Raw genomic sequence first — 21,494 nt, forward strand, 5'->3', positions numbered from 1 at the left:
ACTTCTACTTCCTGTCAGCATCCTTGCAGAAATAGGAAAGTGGTCCTACACCGAAGCCAAGTAGGAAGGCCTCCCTCTCCCCTCAAGGGTATGTGCTTGTCCCCATATGAATGAATGAATGAATGAATGAATGAATGAACACACACACACACCACCACCACCACCAGAGAAGCTCAGCTGAATTTTTCCCTATGGAGATGGGATAGTAAGTGTCCCCTTTGTGTATAGCAAATTAAAAGGGTAAAAGACAAAGTATGTGGTCTTAGAACTGTAACAAATATTTATATACTGCTTTTCAACAAAAGTTTCCAAAGCGGTTTACATAGAGATAATAAATAGATAAGATGGAGCCCTGTCCCCAAAGGGTTCACAAGCTAAAAAGAAACAAGATAACCAGCAACAGTCACTGGAGGTCCTGTGCTGGGGGTAGATAGGGCCAGTTACTCTCCCCAGTTAAATAAAGATAATCACCCCGTTAAAAGGTGCCTCTTTGCCAAGTTTGCAGGGGAGACGTCTATAAAGACGTGTTCACAAAATGGCACACAGCCTTTCTGAAATATAATCCTGGTTCATTTTAAAAAAAACACCCACCATGTCCTGTCCACTGAGCTGAGAAGCCAAGAGCAACTCAAGGTGGAGTTGGGCACATCATTCCTTGTACATACCGAGGGCCACAGAAACTGGTAGGCCCAGCCTTTTTCCACCTCTAGTTTCAGGAGAAACATTTACAGAAGTGATCTTCACTACTTCTCAAGTGCGGGGGGGGGGGAGAAAAGAGAGCCATTTCTCACTCTGCTGACCTCTGCTCACTGCTGTGCTTCGTTCAGTGCGGGGAGAGCCCTTTAAGAGAGACGGAGCCCTTTCTCTTGAGAGCTCTATGGGGAAAGTGCTGGGAAGGGCTACATTTCCTAGCACTCCGTGCATGCCTTCCAAGATGGTGCAAGGGGCTCAAGCGGGCTCCACTTCTCTTAAAGGTGACCTGAAGTACTGGGCAAGGCACAACCCTGACACAGCGAGAAGAAGATGCATCTCCACATGGTGCCAGGGGGACTGTGCAGAACATTCAGCTTTGACTGACGCTTCACACAGGCCCAACGGATTATTAGTAAGAGGGCCGCACTTGGGTTTGACGGGGGCTGCCACTGGGCCCCAGCTCTTACGATGAAGCATTCCGGTTTGTAGCGTCCTAGGCCATAAAAGGGGCAGACGTTTAGGAACGTTATCCATTGACCTCGATATTCCTCTGAACATGAAAAGCCACTGGGGTAAGAAACCTCTTAGGAACACCACAGTCCAGGGAATCATGAACACCCTGCTTCATAGTTCAATTTTTACTCCAAAACTGAAAAATCACATAGAAGCTGTACAGATACACAATACAGCACCCAAGATTTGATCCAGTCTCTTCTGGCATACGATGCTTCCAGCGGGTTTTACGATGATTTCATTACAGCTTTGGGGAACCATTCTAGAAGCCAGCACCAAAGGTAGCATACTTCAGGAAACAAGAGAAAGAGGGCCTTTCCCCGCATTTCCTTCCCCACCAACCCTGATCCAGCACCAACTTTTGAGGCAACAGAACACCCCCTTTGGGAAGAGATGAAGACTCCAGGCTGAAAGAACCGACGGTTCGAGGGCGCTGCACGGCAAGATAGGTTGCTTTCCACCTCTATTCGGGAGGGGACAGGATTTCAACTCAGTCAGACAACAAGATTTCAACTCAGTCAGACAAGTCCTGCCTGACTGAACGGCTCAATGGAGCAGGAAGCCAGATCTGGTGTCTTTTCCTTCCGATAGGGACCACTGCTACCTCCACAGTCCCAGCTGGAGGTGCCCACATGGGCTGCAGCACTGGTACAGGAGGCGCTCTCTCCTCAATGCCCACACGTGCTTAAGAGATTTCTGTGTCCAACGTGTAGATCTGTATCACATCCAAGACAATCTGGTCCATGATGTTCTTGGAGAGATCTTCACTGAACACCTAGAAAGAAGAAAGCTAGAGACATATAACTGATTGTTTCTTCTTCTTCTTCCCCCGCCAAAAGGCAGCTGAGAAGCAGGCACTCCACAACAGAGGGTGTGGCACTTCCCATATTTCTGCTTCAGGGCCACAGCGGTGAATCAAGAACAGAGGAAGACTCCCAACGGGCAGGTTCCTTTCAGACCAGAGTCCCCAAACGAGTTTGAGCCAGGGAGGGAGCCACGCATCCCCCGATGGCAGCCTGCCCACTCGCCACGTACCTGCCACCAAGGCCGCTCCGCTGCAGTATCAGCAGGCACCTCCACCCCGTAACACTGCAGGGCCAGGTAGAGGACAGACACAGCAATATGCTGCGGAGCGTGCTGCAGGCACAGCGGCCCGTGGTAACTATCCCTCAGCAGGGCCCAGGCTGCCACCGCCACCGGGGTCCGGTCCCAGCTGTGCCGGTTCATCCAGTGCTTCAGGGAGAGCAAGTAGTGGAGCAGGTACTACACAAAAAGGAAAGCTGCTGTCAGGGGTGGCTGGAAGCACAAGGGCACAACACGGATCAACATCTGTGGCACAAACCCAGCTCCTTCCAGCGGAGAGAGGGTGTGCTGGAAGCTTGCCATCAACTGTCACAAAGGAGCACAAGCTCCTTGCTCCAGCCCAAAGGACCCAAGTTCCCTCTCAACATGAATGGCAGAATCACCCTGCCGTTTTCATCCATTTGACCCTCACAATAGCCCTGTGAGGTAGGTCAGCTCAAGGGAGAGCGAATTGCCTACAGTCCTCCAGCGAGCTTCATGAACCACTGGGGAGCTGAACTGTGTCTCTCCATTCCAAGTCCAGCAGTCTAGCCTCAACATCACACCACCTTTCTCCATGAACGTATCTCACTAATAATCTCTGCACCAAGAGGGATCTTACATTGAACAGGGCGTTTGACTTGGGTCTCCTACAAAATAAACCCAGCTTGTTGTCCACTCCTGCACACTGGTCTGCACATCCCTAGATCCTGTTGCCCTAGCATTCAGTCCAACTCTCCACCAAGAATTCAACCCAAGCCTACCAGTTCCCAGCCTACTCTATTCATACCCCCAGAATCACTCTCTTCACCACCACTGAGGATGCCAGGGTTCTATCTCTGCCCTCCCTTCCTGGGGCTAGAAGCCGAAGACTCCCCACACCCCAGGTTTACTAGCGACTACTCCCAGGTGGGAGGAGATAGCTGGATCAAGACGTGCTGGGCTCCAAGGACCAATCCCTCTGCCCAGATGCTAGGCTGAAAAGAAAACAGTGAAGACTTAACCTCTTACCACGCAAGCAATTCATGTGCCCCCTTCCCACCCTGAGCCCCAATCAGCCTAGACCTTATGGGGGTGCTGGAAGGAGACACGGAAGCAGAGCACTCGGAGCATGAGCAGCTCACACTGGACAATGCTGTCCCTCAGCTCCCAGAATTGGGTGTCCAGCTCCAGGGGATCACTCCGGGGGTTCAAGTACCTGTGTGGGAGCAGGAAAAAATGCAAGGAATGGAGGTCATTTTTCTTGCAGGTTGCAATTCGAAATGACTGGACTTTTCCTCTGAATTGCCTTTCAGTGGCCATAAAGCAACAGCCACACACAAGTCCCATATGGGTTCTCAGGGATGACCTCACAGTCTTCTGTGGTCTTCTTATGAAGAAGTCAAGTACCACAACACACACACACACACACACACACACACACACCTTACTCAGCACACACAAAAGAATTCTGAATGGGAATTCAACCTTTAATCACCATCAGTCACTGAGTAAGTGGGGGACACTTATTGTTATTCACTGATGTTATAAACTGCTTTTCCTAAAAAACAAACAGTGAACAATGGGCTTTTAATCAAGGAGGACACATTTCAAGGGGTAGGGCTAGGAGCCAAAAGCAAACTTGATCTGTTTTTGAGGCTATTTTGGCTCTGATGTAGTTGCTGCAGTAGGGAATGAAGTTATATTTATGCTTTTATAATGTTTTAATGCCCTTTCCAAACATCTGGTAACTTATCTCACGTTTTATTCAATGGATCAAAAAGGAACTTTAATCTGCGGCTTTGGAAATGCAGAATTAATCAGCAAACATTAGCTGGTTAAATGTCTATTAATAGTCTAAAAATCCTTTCAGCCCTGGAATTCATCTTTAACGATAACCTACAAAGGATTCTCAAGTCTCTTTTTTTGTTTTGTTACTATATGTGTCTCACCATTCCCTCGCCATCTTTATCTGCTCCTCTCACTTTCTCTTACTAATTTCCTTTTCTTTCCTCTTACAAAATCCAATGAACTGCACAACTAGCTTGGAAACACAGATCCAAAAGGGCTTTAGGCTTGAGTATCAGTCTGCTATACGACATGGCAAGCCATGGTAAATGGCTTCAGGGTAAATACTTCATTTTTTCTTTTGTAGTGAAATCTGAAAATTAATGGAAAGACCCTGGAATATCCTTAAAAGAGAAAAAGGCCCTTAGCTGCCCCCCACAATGGCTGCAGCTGAAGGGAGAATCCTAGGGCAGCAACCAAGGCAGGGTTGACATTTTGGTCCCTGCGACAGAAAATCCAGTGAGAATGGTGTTATCCATATGCTCATTTACCTGAAAGTTTCACTGAATGCAAGCTTGAGTTTCACTGGTATGGAGAAGCTGGACAGAGACACATTGGTCTTCCTTTGTGCTAAGACTAGAGTTTAGTCTCACACAGTGAAACTGATGGGTAGGAGAGTCAGGGACAGAAAAGAAAGTCCTTATTCACACAACACAGAAATTAGCTTATGGCACTTACTGCCACAAGATGTGGCAACTGCCGTTAGCTTATATGGCTTTAAAAGGGGATTAAATACATTTAAAGGAGAACTGGTCTCTCCACAGCTATTGGTTGCATCATAGCTAAATAGAACTTCCATGTTTGGAGGCAGTGTATCTCTGAACAGTTGGTGGAGAGCAAACAACAGGAGACTACTGTTGCCGTCACACCATGATTGTGAGTTTCCTGGAAGAATCCAACTGAGCACTATTGAAATCAGGACACCAAATGTGTCTTTTGTCTGATCTAGCAGGGCTCTTTTTATGTTCTGAAATCTCAGAAGAACATCCTATTGAAATTAATGGAGGCTTCGCCAATCCTAACCAAAGGACTAAGGGTGGAAAAACGTACAAGTACAAAACCCTTTGGGATTGAATCAGTTATACGCTTAGAGAAACAGCTTCACACCTTTTGGGGAGGAGATGCAATGTTATATACTTACAAGAAGGTGGACTGTATGCCTCATGCACTGAGTCCAGTATCTGCACACGCACGTGTGCTCTCTCTCTCTCTCTCTCTCTCTCTCACACACACATACACTTACACTTAATTCTTGTTACCTGTGGCTCACATTGATGATGTCCCTTGTCCGCAGATGCTGCTCCTCTACCTTCCCAGCCAGATAAAGAGCAGCCATGGCTACTAGGTAGGGGTCATAGGGCTCCAAAGGCACCTCCGTAAAGAACCGATGATAAATGGTGCATGCTGTAGCGATGGGGATGGAGCGCAAGCCCAGCTTCACACCTGTTGGGAAGGAGATGCAGCAAATAGGTCTCTGGATCGCCTTCACAAGGAAGGAGAAAAAAAGCTAGATGCAATTCACTTTCGCTCATAGGCAGCAGAGCAAGATAGTTCTCTCAGGAAATTGACATTAAGGGCTAAGAAGTGGGGGACAGGCTGCTCTAACCCACATGGCACAATCCATAAAGCTCCCCTGTGCATGCCTTATCGAAATCAATATGAGCTGCACAAGCAATACGCCACCTCCAGCCTCAGAGGCAAGAGACCTCCAAATACCAGTTGCAGGGGAGCAACAGCAGGAGACAGGGCATGCCTGTGGGCTTCTCAGGGGCACCTGGTAGGCCACTGTGGGAAACAGGATGCTGGACGAGATAGGTCTTGGGCCAGCAGGGTTGTTCTTATGATCACATGCTCCTGCACAGCGCCCAGTCATTTCAATCAGGCTTGTAAGAACTTCCTGACTGCAGCACCCCACGTGACTTAGTTGGACACTGTGCTTCAGGTATCAGAACATCAGTCCTGCCCCTACTCCCCAGAACCCCTCTTCAGCAACAGCCATGGTAAGGGGGGGAGCCCCCACTAAAGATATCCCACTCCAGTATTCTTGCCCAGTGTCTAAAACTATTGACTTCTTGCCACTGATAAGTTTTTAAAACTTTATTGATGGGACTTAAAACTGCCTATCACATTACAAAATATTAATTTAAGAACGACTTATATTTACGTTTCTGCTGAATCACACTGACATACACCACCCTCAGCCCCCCAAATGTTTGGCTAGGGGGCTGTCTTTAGCACATCAAGCAGGACCCTCTACCCACAACTCCATCCCAGGCTGGCAAAGGTGGGTAGGTCCCCATGGGTGCCACCTACCACCCAAATTTCAAGGCAGTGGGACACTTGGTTGATTTTTAATGATTTAATTTTTTTTAGCTTTTACTGATTTTGAACATTTCCCCCATAGGAAAAAATGGGGATTTGAACTTGCCATATCCTATCCCTAAAACAGATCCCCAGTTTTCTTTAAAAAAAAAAAAAAAAAAAAAGCTAAGCTCTAGCCCTTGTAGAAGTGGAGTTGTGGAGTAAATTGTGCAGTCATTTTTCAAGTGCTTAGTGTATAATAACTTTTCTTCATAATGAATCCCCATGAGGATTCATTGCACACCTTCATTTCTTCTGTTCATTTTGACTGTCACTGGACAGTGCCAACTATCAAATGCCATGTGCCAACTACACCACCACCACCACCACACACACACGCAAGGCAGTGGGGTACTCATTTTAATTTTAGGAATATTTTAATGTTTAGATTCTTTGGTGTCTATTAACTTTTCCTCATAATGAATCACTATGAGGATTCATCATACGCCTTCATTTCTTCTGTTCATTTTGACTATCATTGGACAGTGCTAATTGTCAACAGCCATGTGTCAACTACATCTCTCTCTCTCTCTCTCTCTCTCTCACACACACACACACACACACACACACTCACTTTATGTTTTAGATATTTTTGAAGTGTTTCAATTCTTTGGTGTCTTCATTACACACCTTCATTTCTTCTGTTCATTCTGACATGCTCCAACTACCCCGCAACTCACAAGCCACAGGGTACTCAGTTTATATTTTAGGAATGTTTGAGGTGTTTAGACTCTTTGGTGTGTAACAAATCCTCATAGGGATTCATTATGAGGAAAGGTTATTAGACACCAAAGACCCTAAACACTTGAAAAAAATCCTAGAACATAAACTGAGTAGTACCCCACTGCCTTGCGGGTGGGAGTGGGGTGTAGTTGGCACATGGCAGTTGACACTGTCAAAAAGACAGTCAAAATGAATAGAAGAGATGAAGGTGTGTAATGAATCCTCATAGGGATTCATTGAGGGAAAGTTATTATACACCAAAGAATCCAAACACTTGAAAAATAACTCCCTTCTACAAGAGCTAGAGCTTAGCTTCTTTTTTTAAATGGAAGCTGAGAATACGGGGGAATTAATAGGAGGGATCCAAATCTCAAATCAATTCAAATCAAACCATGCAAGATTTGTCTTGTACCTGAATCTAGCCAATGGACCACAGGGGTGATTTGTTTTGTCTCCAGATCACTCGAATCAGCTAGATTCGGTACTGGAATCAATTTGCACATCCCTAGCCTACATCTCCCATTACTCCCAGCCAGCCACAATGACCTGGCCATTGTGGCTGGGGATGAGGTGAGCTGTGGTCCATCCACATTTGGGAGTGGGAGCACAAGAACTCGGGGGCTAGAGGGAATAGTTTCTCCGAGGATAACTGCAGGGGAAGCCCAGCAGCCCTCACCTGCTTCCATTATGAATCTGCAGACTTTGAAGTGCGTTCTGGCATCTGCAGGTACCCGGCCGGCCTCCTGCGACCCGCCGGGATCCATCAGCGCCGGCTGTCCGCTCCTCTAGCGCTTGCACAAACGGACAGGAACCCAGAGCCCGCTCACGAGACCAGCTTTCACTAGGCAAACCCCGCTGCCCCCCTGCGCAAGCCAAGCCCTTCTGCTGCAATCTCGGGGCCCGGTGGGTGCTTCTTCCACGCGTCCGGCTGCAAGTCGGTTCTTGGCTTCCTCTTTCCTAGCACCGGGGTTGCAGGCTGACATTGCACCGAACTAAACACAGCCGTAAAAGCGCGTTTCTCTCCTTAAAAGCGCAAGAGAAACCAGGAGGAGGAGGAGCTGCCTTTCCCTCCCGCCAAGACAGCGCAAGGAGATGCGGAAGACTCCGCCCTGCGATGACGCGCTGGGGTCGGGAAGAGAGGCGTCATAGCGAATCGCTCATTGCCCGGATGTCTCGCGAGTGTCTTCCCACCAGCGTCACGTGCTAATACTAGTAGTAGCGCAGCGTGCTGCTGCTGGGCGGAGTGGGGGATGTTGCTTGTAGCTTGAAGGGAGGGGAGTAGGTTAGCTTAGTTGCGTGGTGAGGTTTTGCAGCACGAGAGGTACAAAAAAGTTTTGGAATGTTTGTTGAGGAAGGGGCTGGCGTTGCACTTTTAATTTGTGCAACCAAACGCGTTTAGTGCTGAACAAACATCGTAATTGATTGCCCTAAAAGTAATATTTGGACCTCTCATAGCTTTTAGGCTGCTTATCAATATTTTCAATAGGACTAATGAGGTGGTTAGGGTAGGCGTTGGATATTGACGTGTTTCCAAGAAGTACATCACATTTTTCAAGTACTGTATTGAATATTCTGGCTTAGCAGTATTTATTATTATTATTATTATTATTATTATTATTTTGCATTTATATCCCGCTCTTCCTCCAAGGAGCCCAGAGTGGTGTACTACATACTTAAGTTTCTCCTCACAACAACCCTGTGAAGTAGGTTAGGCTGAGAGAGAAGCGACTGGCCCAGAGTCACCCAGTGAGTTTCATGGCTGAATGGGGATTTGAACTTGGGTCTCCCCAGTGTTAGTCCAGCACTCTAACCACTACACCACACTGGCTCCCATACTGGTGTAATACTGCCTTTTCCACGAGTAGTTTTGCTGTGAGTAACTCAGCTGAAAGGAAAGTGATGCTCTCCAGGTATGTATAGAAGGGACTGACAAATGCAGCAAGAGATGGGATGGGAGCGGCCTGGAGCATCACTGGCCAGTTAACACCCCTTATGGGCCAGTAAGAAGACTACTTGAAAGGCCAAGAGGAAGGGGACTTGAACAAACCAGCAAAGGAGATTGGTGGGTAGTTTGTGCAGAGCAGCATAGAAGGTCAGCCTCTGCCCACTGTGGGGGTTAGTCAGCTGAAATCCTGTAGGGAAGCAGAAATGCTCGCAGCCCTCCTGCTAGTGGTGGTCTAAAGAAATGAAATTGCTCAAGAAGGCAGTGGAGCTGAAGAGGCGCTTCCAAGTCTGGATCCCAGAGGGCGGTGCCAGAGCGACAGAAAGTGGAACAGGGCTTGCAAAGGGGAGGGTGGACCTCCAGAGAGCATTGGGACAGCTGTGTTAGCAAGAGTGATGAAAGCTGTGTGTCCAGAAGTCAAGGAGACTAGTAGCCCTCCACAATTGTGTGCATACTGTGTGTCCTTTAGCGCTGTGGGGCTTCCCCAGATCTGGGCAGAGTCAGCTGCCCTCCTGATGCCCTGCTAATGTCTCTGCTACTTTTTCTGCCCTTTCCCAACAGTTTCCATTCTACTACTACCTGTTGGAACATAGGAAGCTGCCTTAGCAAGTCAGACCATTGGTTCATCAAGCTCAGTATTGTCTGCACTGACTGGCAGTGGCATCTCCAAGACTGCAGGCAGGAGTCTCTCTCAACTTTATCTTGGAGATGTCAGGGAGGGAACTTGGAACCTTCTGCATGCAACCTTCTGCAGACACTCTTCCCAGAGTGGCTCCATCCCCTGAGGGGAATATCTTGCAGTGCTCACATGTAGCCATTCAAATGCAACCTGGGCAGACCCTGCTTAGCAAAAGGGACAATGCATGCTTGCTACCATAAGACCAGCACTCCTCCCATGGAAGTACATAGGAAGCTGCCTTCTACTGAGTCAGACCATAGGTCCATCTAGCTCAGTATTGTCTACGCAGACTGGCAGTGGATTCTTCAAGGTTGCAGGCATGAGTCTCTCTCAGTCCTGTCTTGGAGATGCCAGAGCGGCCCCATCCCCTAAAGGGAATATCTTACAGTCTGCTCCAGAGGCGTAACTAGGAAAAACGGCGCCTGGGGCAAGCACTGAAATTGCGCGCACCGCCCCTGTCCCCAACATACATCTGACTGACACACATGTTTCAGAAAACTTTTATTTTAAAAATTACAAAAATTACAAAAATTACCAAAAATTTCAAAATGCAATGAATAACCAAACATGCAATAAATAACCAAAAACGCTATTATTGTTTTTTGAGTGAAAATAGTATTTATTTTTTGTATTTCAATTTATTTATTTTTACATTCTATATCCCACTCTCCCTCCAAATAGCCCAGAGTGGTGCACTACATACTTAAGTTTTTCCTCAAAACAACCCTGTGAAGTTGGCTTGTATCTCAAACATCAGAATTATGATGCAATGATGATACATACCACATTATACTTAGGTTTTTTCTCACAACAACCCTGTGAAGTTGGCTTGTATCTCAAACATCAGAATCTTGTACGTATATATGTGTGTGTGTGTGTGTGTGTATATATATGTGTATATATATATATATATATATATATATATATATATACACACACATACATAGATTGTATGTGCATTGAATAGGACTACTATTCAATGCATGTGTATACTATTCAATGCACGTGCATGTGTGAATAGGGACACACGGCCTGGCAGCGGATCTCCAGGGTTTCAGAGAGGGGTCCTTTCTCAGTCCTACCTGAAGATACCAGGGATTGAACCTGGGACCCCCCCACACACACACACACCATTTTTTGGTCTGTTATGATTTAATGTGTTATGTGTTTTTATTCCATGCTTTAATACTGCGTTGTGAACCACCCAGAGAACAATGTGTTATGGGGCGGCTAACAAAGTTATTTATTATTATTACTGATAGTGACTGGCCCAGAGTCAGTCAGGAAGCTTCCTGGCTGGGTAAGAATTTAACTCAGATCTCCCAAATCCTTGGTACCCTTTCCTAGAACACATCAATTAATCCTCTCACACCACAGCTCCACCTGTACATTACTGAAAGCTACTAAATGGATAGTGATCGTTCCAATAGTCATATCTTGGGGGAAACCTTCATCCTATTGTTCTCCAATGCCCATATTTTACCCTTTGTGTTTGAATATCAGTGGAGTCCTTGGACTTTTTTGTTTGTTTGTTCTGGAGATTATTTTTCTTTAAAATAAATAAATAAAATATTTGGGGGGAAATGTGTGACCAGGGAACAAATCCAGAACAAGAGGTTAGTGGAACAACAGAAAGCAGAAGCAGGAACCAAAAATGGGAGGTGGAGTCAGAGAACAAGCATCACTCAGAATCCAGCTTATAGCAACTTGGCTGGAAGAAGGCTTTTATTTAGCACCAGGAAACTCACCTCTAAAAGGCCAAGATGAGAGGAAACTAACAGAGCTACGACTCTGGAATTTAATATACCTGTTTGCCTTCACTGCTGCATAGAACCTGGGCGCAGCAGCCGCCATCTCCACTGTCCTCTTCCCTGCCAAGCCTACCAAATATGTACTTTAAACCCTTTCAAAACAAGGAGGTGCCCGTGTCCTTCAATTGCACGCAGTGCACTAGCGAAAGGGTAACCAATTGGAGGCTCTCCCGCGGCTGCTGACTACAATTCCCATCATCCCCAGCAACAATAAGGCAACAGAGGGTGATAGGAGTTGTAGTTCAACACCTGGCCACCCCCCACCGCAGCGACTAGCTGGCCAAAGGGCAGGCAAAGCAGAGCAGGCGAAAGGCTGTTCTCTCCCTGACAGTTGTGCAGCAGAGGGAACTTCAAGAAGTACGGATCCCCGCCAAAGCACACACCCCATGTGCACCGGGTGCAGTTTCCAATCTTGCAGACCCTCTAGACCACGTGCAGGATCCCTGGGGTTACCCTACCACAAACCAGACCTGGGGTGCAATCCTAAATGCATGTCGGAGGATGGCGGCACTTGTCAGACCCAGCCATGGTGGTGTAGCAGCACCAGCCGTCACTCTGCAAGGCAGCCACCGATTCAGGTGCAACAGCAGCACTCTCGGGCAGAGGGATGCAGGAGCCTCGCCATTGTTGTGGGTGGATGGTTGTTTTGTCTGCGTCTCTGCCCTGAGCTGGGTTCAAGTCTCACTGTCTCTCCAACAGTCTAAAAGCGCGCCCTTTTGAATGACACATCACTTTTTCCTCCCACTCCCACCCCTTTCCCAGGTAAAGAAGAGCAAAGAGTGGCGGTGGGGATGACTTTTGCTCTTGCCCCTCCGCACACGCATTCTTTCTCCCGCTCTCTCCTTTTGCGCTCCCCCCCTTCTCTTTTTGGCGCGCCCGTCCCACCAAAACTTCTCCCGCCGCCGGGCCATAAAGCAAAACAACACTCAAAGCTGAAGCAGACAAAGGAATCTGTCCAAATTCTGAGACGCAAGAATCGCTCCTCCTCACCCCCTCCCAGTATTGAATTCTCCCCCCCCCTTACCAGCATTTGCAAACGATGGAATTCAAACGCCCCTCCGGACAGTTTCTGGTCCGTGCAACTCGCTCACCCCCACCTCAGTCCCGGGGCTGCAATGCTCATGCGCCTCTCTGGCCTTCCGGGCCATCCTCAGCGGCGAGGCGGCCAGCTTGGGCCGTGCGCCCCGCGCTGCGCTTCGGCTGCCTCTTGCCCGCGGGCTCCCCGCATTGCCGCTTGCTGGGGCAGCGAGGCGAGCGGCACATCCTGCCTTTCCCCTTCCTTCCTTCACTTCCTCCTGCAGCAGGAAGCATCCAGGCGGCGCGCAAGGCTGGCCCCCCGGAGGCGAAGCAAGCCCTGCTCGCTGGCTGGCACACAGGGGGTGCACGCCGACGCCCAGTGCCGGAGATTAGCAAGGGGGGGCGCCAGGACCAGGGACACACAAAAATCACACACACACACACACACACAAAATCGGCAAAGGCAGGGGATCAGCAGGGGCACTTTTTGGCGCCCCCCTGCCAAGTGGCGCCCGGGGCACGTGCCCCCCCGCCCCCCTATCGTTACGCCCCTGGTCTGCTCACACATCTAGTCTTCCATTCAGTTGTAAACCAGAGTGAACCCTGCTTAGCAAAGGAGACAAGCCCTGGTGTTAGTTTATGTTGCTGGCAAATTCATCTCAGTTGTTGCAGTAAAGAGGTGTTGGCTTTATATTTATTCTTGAGTTTTAAATATAATCTGAGTATGTTCATAATTGGACTTGTTGGGTGGAGTGGGCTGAAAATCCTGCTTGAATCTAATTACCATATCCCATAGCGAGGAGAAAATTAAAATTGCTCTGTAGCATCTCTGCCAGGAGCTAGATCACACCAAGCTGCAGAGGATGTGCAGAGTAGCCATGAGTTGGCAACTGCCCAGTTCCATACTATTGTACTCCCATCAGTAATTAATACTCCACAGCTTGTGCTGTGTGTGACAGCCATTGTTCAGAACAAGACAACTTGGACAGAAGTACTCCAGCGGGGGACTGCTGGTGGTTCTGACTTGGCTGTGTCCTAGGCTGAGTTCTATCGGGGAGCAGGGGAGAACCAGAACAAGCATTTGAAGGTCAGAGAACTTGGAGTTCTGTACCAGAGACAAGCTGCAGCTACAAAGAAATCTTGAGAACTGGAATAGCACAATACTGAGACTGGATACTTACTAATACTACTACTTATTATTATATATGGCTTTTCAATTAAAGTTCTCAAAGTAGTTTACATAGAATAATACTGTATTTATTATATTTCTACCCTGCCTTTCAGCCTTTAGTATAATAAGTACTGTATTTATCTATTAAATATTCTGAATAATTTGTGTGAAATAAAGTCACATTTCCAGATAATCTTGATTGATTAAGTGCCTTCAAGTCAGAGTCAACTCTTAGCGACCACACAGATAGATTCTCTCCAGGATGAAATGTCTTCAACTTGGCCTTTAAGCTCTCTCAGTGGTGCATTCATTGCTGTTGTAATCAAGTCCATCCACTTTGCTGCTGGTCATCCTCTTCTTCTCTTTCCTTCAGCTTTTCCCAGCATTATGGACATTATGACCTAGAGATACTAAATTTTGCATACATAATCACAGAAACATAAGAAGCTGCCATATACTGAGTCAGACCATCGGGCAGTATTATCTTCACAGACTGGCAGTGGCTTCTCCAATGTTGCAGGCAGGAATCTTTCTCAGCCTTATCTTGGAGAAGCCAGGGAGGGAACTTGAAACCTTTTGCTCTTCCCAGAGCAGATCCATCCCCTCGGGGAATATCTGATAGTGCTCACACTTCTAGTCTCCCTTTCATATGTAACTAGGGTGGACCCTGCTTAGCCAAGGGGACAAGTCATGCTTGTTGAATTCAGTACATTTTACACTGGAATATATTGTGGGGGGAGGATTTAAATACATATTTTGGAGGGTTTTTGGAAGAAATTCTGAATATTGTACTTCTATTAGTTACAGATACCAAATTTTGCATAAAGACTCCTGCCTCTTAAAGTAGCTGAATATGCCTGGAGACAGATTTAAATAATTAAGGTGGGGGGATTATGAATTAATAATTATATATTTTAAGTTACTGTTCTCAACAGATTAACACTCAGTCAGATCAATAATTCCAAAATAACATAAGCCAGCGTAGTGAAGTGGTTAGAGTGCTGGACTAGGACCGGGGAGACCCGAGTTCAAATTTCCATTCAGCCATAATATTGCTGGGTGACTCTGGGCCAGTCACTTCTCTCTCAGCCTAACCTGCTTCACAGGGTTGTTGTGAGGAGAAACATAAGTATGTAATACACCACTCTGCGCTCCTTGGAGGAAGAGTGGAATATAAAATGTAAAAAAAAACCCAACAAACAAATAATACCCAAGAATAGCAGATCTTTCTCAGATTCAAATTGACTGTGATTCAAATTTATCATATATGGTCATTATACAATACAATGTATTGTATTCTTCAGGCCAGAGCTGCACAACTTCAACCCACCAGCTGTTGTTGGACTGTAACTCCCACCATCTCCAGCCACAGTGGACAATAGTTAGGGATTATGGGAGTTGTAGTCCAACAACAGCTGGAAAGCTGAAGTTGTGCAGGCTTGGTTTAAACTTTAGACTGAACCTACCCACCCACTCACCATCCTCTCTCGATGTGTAGGAATTGTGCCTCATAGGAAGAGGGGACAGTCTAATCCCACCACTATATATAGCCCTGTCCACCCCCAGCACAGTACCTCCAGTGACCGTTGCTGGTGTCTATCTTAAGTTTCTTTTTAGATTTTGAGTCCTTTGGGGACAGGGAGCCATCTTATTTATTTGTTATTTCTCTGTGTAAACTGCCCTGAGCCATTTTTGGAAAGGCGGTATAGAAATTGAATTATTATTATTATTATTATTATTATTATTATTATTATTATTATTATTAATATATGTGCAGTTTTGCTTTTATTTTTAAATTGATTAAGGTATCCTAAGCCTATGGAACAGTGGATGGTTATAAATATAAATAACTAATGACTAACGCAGGCCTGCTCAACATCAGCCCTCCTGCAGATGTTGGCCTTCAACTCCCATAATCCCTGGCTATTGGCCACTGTGGTTGGGGATTATGGGAGTTGTAGTCCAAAAACAGCTGAGGGGCCTAAGATGAGCAGGCCTGTTAACCTTTGCCCAGAGCCCTAATGAAAGGACTGTACATTGGATTTAGGGCAGAAGTGCTGGACCACACAGGTAAAGCAGAGTGCTGGACCACACAGGCCCATGTCTTTACATGCAAGTCTTCTGCAGTCACATGTACAGCAAGGCACGAGGATGCTCTTTAGAGCACAAAAGGGATGGAAGCACAGGAAACTGGACCCTCACCCTATTCTCAGCTCCTCCCCCTGTTGCTTTTCAGACTCACTTTGTATCAGGGGCGGGTAAAGGGAGATGACTTTAGGAGATGGCAAAGAGCAACAGGTAGAAAGGCTTTCCCCACCTGTGTGCCTCTTTTGCACTTTAAATCACCACCCAGCAGTCCCACTTTATATGTGATGGGTGAGGGGGTAGCTTGCAATTTAAAGATGGGTCTGCCACTGTCCTGTGTACAGAAAAAACTTGATTATGTGAGTGATCCAGCAAAGCCAGATGAACCACCTGAGCTGCTTGACTAAGAGTTGACTAAGATGCACTGAATTCTTCTTGAAGAATTCTGTATAACTTGAAAGCCTGCTACTGTGTCTTATCTGTCTCATTATGGATGCAGTCTGTTGCCGAAGGCATCTGGAGCTGAAATAGAAGGAGGAGATGTGGGTGGGAGCAGAGCTGGAGGGGAAAGCAATGTGTGTGGACAAATGTGAAACTTGCCTTCACGACTCCAGCCTTCATTCCATCTGGCAGTAGCAGCCAGTGCTATTAAGCCATTTTCCCATATGAACTAACATTTGCCACCAAATAATATACTGCCCGAAGAACCACAACAGCAACCTAAAAAAAACAGACATAGAAAAGTGCACTAAACATTCTCCCCAGTTTCCTGTTACCATGGTTTCAATTCACACGTGAACCATCAGTTTGCAACTAGAAATGTTTTGTGTTGAGGAAAGGAAGAGAGAGCAACGTACACATCTCAGCTAGAATCAGTGCTGATTTCCAGCAGGAGAGAGAGAGGTCTAGAAAGAAAACGGGCGGGGCGGGGGGGAGGACAGGGACCCACAGCCTAAGAATCAATCAGACCCATTAGGAACACATCAAGCAGCTAGCTTTTAAATATCTCAGGTATCAAAGCTCCTTGAAGTCACCGCAGATCATCAGGGAAGTGGCCAGCATGCTAACTGCAAATCAAATTTCTCCGAGGGCAGAGAACGAGACATTGCAGGAGACATTGCAGGTCGTGAGAGGGAGAGTGGAAAGGAGCTTTTAAACAGGCAAAGATCTCAACCTGCCTGGTTGCGCTGAAGGAAAATACAGCTGTGTTTTAACACCACCATCATTGCCACCTATTTTTAGGTTTGTCCGTCTATTAGATTAGCAGCCCAGGTGTTGGTGGATGCAGCCTTTCTTGTTGCCCCACATTAACTCTTCCTCCATCCACACATAACCATCAGAAGGCAAGAGTTTCGAATAGCGGGCAGCTGCTCCTTGATGCAACCAAGCCAGTCTTCTGAGAGCTGTTCTCTGTCCTTTCCTCAACTATGCCAGTGCCACCCTAGGGACAACACAACTTGATGGGAAGCCAGTTTAGGGGGTGGGTGTTGAGAGGTGCAGGACCACCACCCTCACTCCCACCTCTAAATAGAAAATTTGTTGTTGACCATTTGGTTCCGAGACTTGTATTTATTTATTTTTCATTCACAGCACACATTCTAGCTTAAGAAGAGCCTTTCTTCATGTCAACCCACCCCCTACAGTCTGAGGTGGTGCAGCCCAGATGCATGTTTACTACCCTCATGAGTTCCATGTCTGTCTTCAAGTTCAGAAGCAAGCAGTGGCATTCTGTGTACGCTCAAGAAGCATCTTCAAGAGCAGTCTCATGCAGAGTGCATTTTAGGAACCAATCCTCGAAGTTATAAAGGCGTGCCGATAAAAAGCTGCTTGATGTGGAGTCAGAGACCATGGGTCCATCTAGCTCAGTATTGCCTAAGGCTCTCCAAGGTTTCAGGGATCTGGAGCTGTGCATACCTGGAGTTGCAAACCTGAGGATTCCTATTGTGCTATGCACTCACCCTATTGCCTTTGAACACAGTACTGAGTCAGGTGGCACTGAGTCCATTTAGTTCAGTATATAGCCATAATTGTCCACAATGACTGGGATGTTTCCCACCCCTGCCTGGCGATTCTGGAGGTTGAATCTGGGACCTTTTGCATGCAAAACTTGTGCTCTAACCACTGAGCGACAACCCCTCCCATGAATAGCAGCAGATGTTATTCATAATACAATAGTTTACACAGCCAAGATGCCTATTTTATGTAATATATTTCCATCTCATGAGCTCCAAAGCTATGAATCAGCTTTCTCCTCCCAGACAAACTGAATATCAGTTATTCAAGAGTTGCAAGATTTTTTAAAATGAAAACTACCAGCCTTCCCATATTCTGAAGTTATTTGGGGACATGCTTACCTAATGTGAGAATGAGGGCAACTTTTCTCAAAATAAAAGTAGAAGTTTTATAGCATTTGTGGTTGATTTTTAAATTGTTTTAAGTTTTTGTATATGTTTTAACAATGCTGTTGATAGATAGGGAGGCATGTGTTTTTAAACTGCAACAAAACATGTTTCCAGGGACTGGAAAGAGTGTCTGTATGCAAGAAGAGTGCCATCTTAGTCTAAACATAAATTGGAAACATTACTGGATGCAAGCCAGGCAGCCCGGGCCCAGGATGAGAAGGCAGTGTGTGAGAGATAGGGGATGAGAGTGTAGTTTAAATTGCATTATGTCTGGCCTCGGAGTTATTGATTTCTCTCCTTTTTCTATTTATAGCAGCTTCACTCAGTGTCAAACCTCTTCCAGCGGTCAAAGGCTCCAGCAGAAAGCGGGCCATCCTGTCTCCCTGAGAAAGCAGGCAGCAGAGACAATTGGGGAAAGGGATTAATGGACTATGTGAGAATAATGTAGCTTGCGGGGCTAAGATTATGACTATTGTTGTTGTTGTTGTTAGCATCATCTGTGTACAGAACAGTTTTTAAAAGAATTTCAGAAACAAAAGCTAGAGAGGTCACTGCTCCCAAGGAGCTTGCAATATACATATATTATATATTGGGTGTACGTATATGGCTTTCTGTGTCACAGAAGACCAGCATTAGCGACCCACCAGGGCTGCTGAACCACCTGAAAGACAACCCTGGTGGTTCCTGCCTGCTGGCAGGAAGTTGCGCAATGATCTGCAAGAGCATGTGGGCACTTCTGTAGCACAACTTCCACCGGGAGCAATGAAGTGCCTGCTACTTTTGAATCACTTATATTCCGTTTTAAGTTCTCTGGGGAAAGAAAGTTGATTCATAGTTTTTGAGCCCATGAGATGGTGGAAATATTTCATAAAATAAAATTGGCTGTGTAAACTATTGTATTACTAACATGTACTATTGTTCATGGGAGGGGTTGTAGCTCAGTGGTTAGAGCACACGTTTCGCCTGCAGAAGGTCCCAGGTTCAATCCCCAGAATCTCTAGGAGCATTTCCAGACAGCAGGCTTTACTGCAGGTTTACTGTGGGGTTTTACTGCGAGTTCAAATTTGCCCCCCAAAACCGATGCAAACAGTGGATTTTTAAAAACCCCAGATATAAATCAGGTTATGCTCTTAACACACAATGAAAAACCTGAATCGCGTCTGGAGTGCTCTCCAATCGCTCACAGGGACTTCAGGGTAAATCTGGCTGATATGCGAATGCACACACCCTCCATTCCAGAGGAGAAGTGAGCTAAAAGCCCTGTGACTAGAAATGCTCCTGGCCAGGGTGGGAAAGATCCCAGTCACTGTGGACAGTACTGAACTAAATGGACCAATGGTCGGACTCAGTACCATCCATATATAGGGTCAGAGAGCAGCTGCTTTGCAGACAGAAAGTCCCAGGTTCAATCCCTGGCAACTCCAAGTAGTAGGGCTAAGAAGGAAGACCACAGCAACACTAGGTTAGCTGAACCAATGGTGTGTTAGATGGATGGACCAGCTCAGTATAATGCAGCTTCTTATGTGGCACCCCACTGCATAAGCAAAAGAAAAAGGCGGATCTTTATGCCGAGGAGCTTAAATTAAAGTTTGCCGTTGGAGAGAAAAGTGGGAGGGGAGACGCAAGGGTTACAAGGGATAACATGTAAACAAAGGTACACCCACACTGCCTATGCAGACTATTGCAATGCAGGGAAATGAGGCAGGCAAGATGTGATCTGAATCCTGTGTAAAAGAACAAACACACACCTGTGTGGTTATTGCAACTTCCCCCACCCCCTCCAAATAGATCCCCTTCTCTCAGGACATGAGATTCCTTTTTCAGCCGATGTCATCTCTTAGAAGTGACAGTTTTGATGCCAGCCCAGGTTCTACAAATCCAGCAATTAAACAGACCCTATTAAAGGACTATGCTGCAGTTCGTAGTTCCCCTGCAGATTGTGGTGTCCGTGTCATTATGATGTTATTCCCCCCCCCATTTTTTTTTTCACCATGATGTCTTCTGTTGAATGACTAATGCAAGCCATATATCATTGAACTGAAGATGATGTCACGGCTGTGTTATATTGTGGGAGCTAAACCTTATGTGAAAATCAATAAACATATTTTTTTTTCATTCGAAAAACTCTTGAAAACCCAGAACTGCTCTTGGGTTGCTCCTCCACTGCCAGCCTTTTTTGATTGGAAGAGTTCACAGGCGTCCATTTCTATGTGCATTAATTACCCTCCAGAGGTAATTAATTACCATCCACCTTCAGAGGACTTCAGCTTGTGGAAGCCAGGATTATTTGCTGAACTGCAGTAAGGGCAAATGTTTGTCAGTCAGAGCAAAAAACTATTGCTTTTTGTCTTCCCTTTCCCCAGCTTCTCCTTGCTTTTCATGTGGCACATACTTTCAAGATGACTTAATGTGGACTAGTCACCCTGCAGTATTCTTAAACCACCATCACACTCGCAGTCAGGGTTATAAAAAGTAATAGTTTCCCCTACCTTTTCAGTGAATGCTTGTGGATGAAAGGGAAATTCTTCTAAGGGCAAACTAGGGGATGAGGCTGTATGTCAGTGGTAGAGCCTCCGGTTCAGGCTTGGACTGGCCCACAGGGCAACAGGGCATATTCCCTGTGCGCCCCAACCATGGAGCACCCCTGTGCCCCGCCACACTCAGCAGCAGTGAATACTCACCCCCTTAATTACTGATTCTGCTCAAAACCCAGCGCCCTCCACATGCATTCCACCGCCCTCTCAGTGCCCCCAGTCCGGCCCTGATCTGGTTTGAATGCAAATGATCTCAAATTCAATCCCTGGCATCTCCAGGTAGGGATGGGAAAGACTCCTGCCTGACACCTTGGAGAGCTGTTGCCTGTCGGTGTGAACCTGGCCTGCTCAACTTAGCCTCTCCCCCAGCTGCTTTTGAACTACAACTCCCATAATCCCCAGCCACAGTGGCCAACAGCCAGGGATTATGGGAATTGTAGGCCAACATCTGCAGGAGGGCAAAAGTTGAGCAGCCCTGGACTATAAACAATATAGGAGGCCCTCGTTTTTTGTAGGGGTTACGTTCTCAGCTACCACCATGACTGCCGAAAACTACAATAATTGAAATCTTGAGGACCTACTGAGGAACCTAACTCTATCATTCCCACAGTGCAAGGTTTCAGTTATCATGGTTTCGGCATCCATGCCCTTGCAATAATGGCAACCGGGTATAC

At 46.5% G+C, this 21,494-nt stretch overlaps 1 protein-coding gene across 1 annotated transcript; it reads right to left on the reverse strand.

Moving 5' to 3' along the window:
* Positions 1–257: 257 nt before the first annotated feature.
* Positions 258–8,287, reverse strand: CCNQ (cyclin Q). The gene is made up of 5 exons (XM_053298109.1): positions 7,856–8,287; positions 5,355–5,538; positions 3,334–3,466; positions 2,242–2,469; positions 258–1,981 (listed from the first exon to the last, which is right to left on the reverse strand). The coding sequence occupies exons 1-5, from the start codon at positions 7,941–7,943 to the stop codon at positions 1,892–1,894; spliced, it is 723 nt and encodes a 240-aa protein (XP_053154084.1). The 5' UTR covers positions 7,944–8,287; the 3' UTR covers positions 258–1,891.
* Between the last annotated feature and the right edge of the window lie 13,207 nt (positions 8,288–21,494).

The sequence above is a fragment of the Hemicordylus capensis genome, chromosome 2 (assembly GCF_027244095.1).
Source record: "Hemicordylus capensis ecotype Gifberg chromosome 2, rHemCap1.1.pri, whole genome shotgun sequence".
In the NCBI taxonomy this organism is placed as follows: Eukaryota; Metazoa; Chordata; class Lepidosauria; order Squamata; family Cordylidae; genus Hemicordylus; species Hemicordylus capensis.

Coding starts and splice junctions, on each gene's coding strand:
- CCNQ (XM_053298109.1), bottom strand. CDS start 7,943: ATGGATCCCGGCGGGTCGCAGGAGGCCGGCCGGGTACCTGCAGATGCC. Junction 2,470..3,333: donor CCTTCCAGCACCCCCATAAG/GTCTAGGCTGAT, acceptor CTTTTTGTGTAG/TACCTGCTCCACTACTTGCT. Junction 1,982..2,241: donor CGGAGCGGCCTTGGTGGCAG/GTACGTGGCGAG, acceptor TCTTCTTTCTAG/GTGTTCAGTGAAGATCTCTC.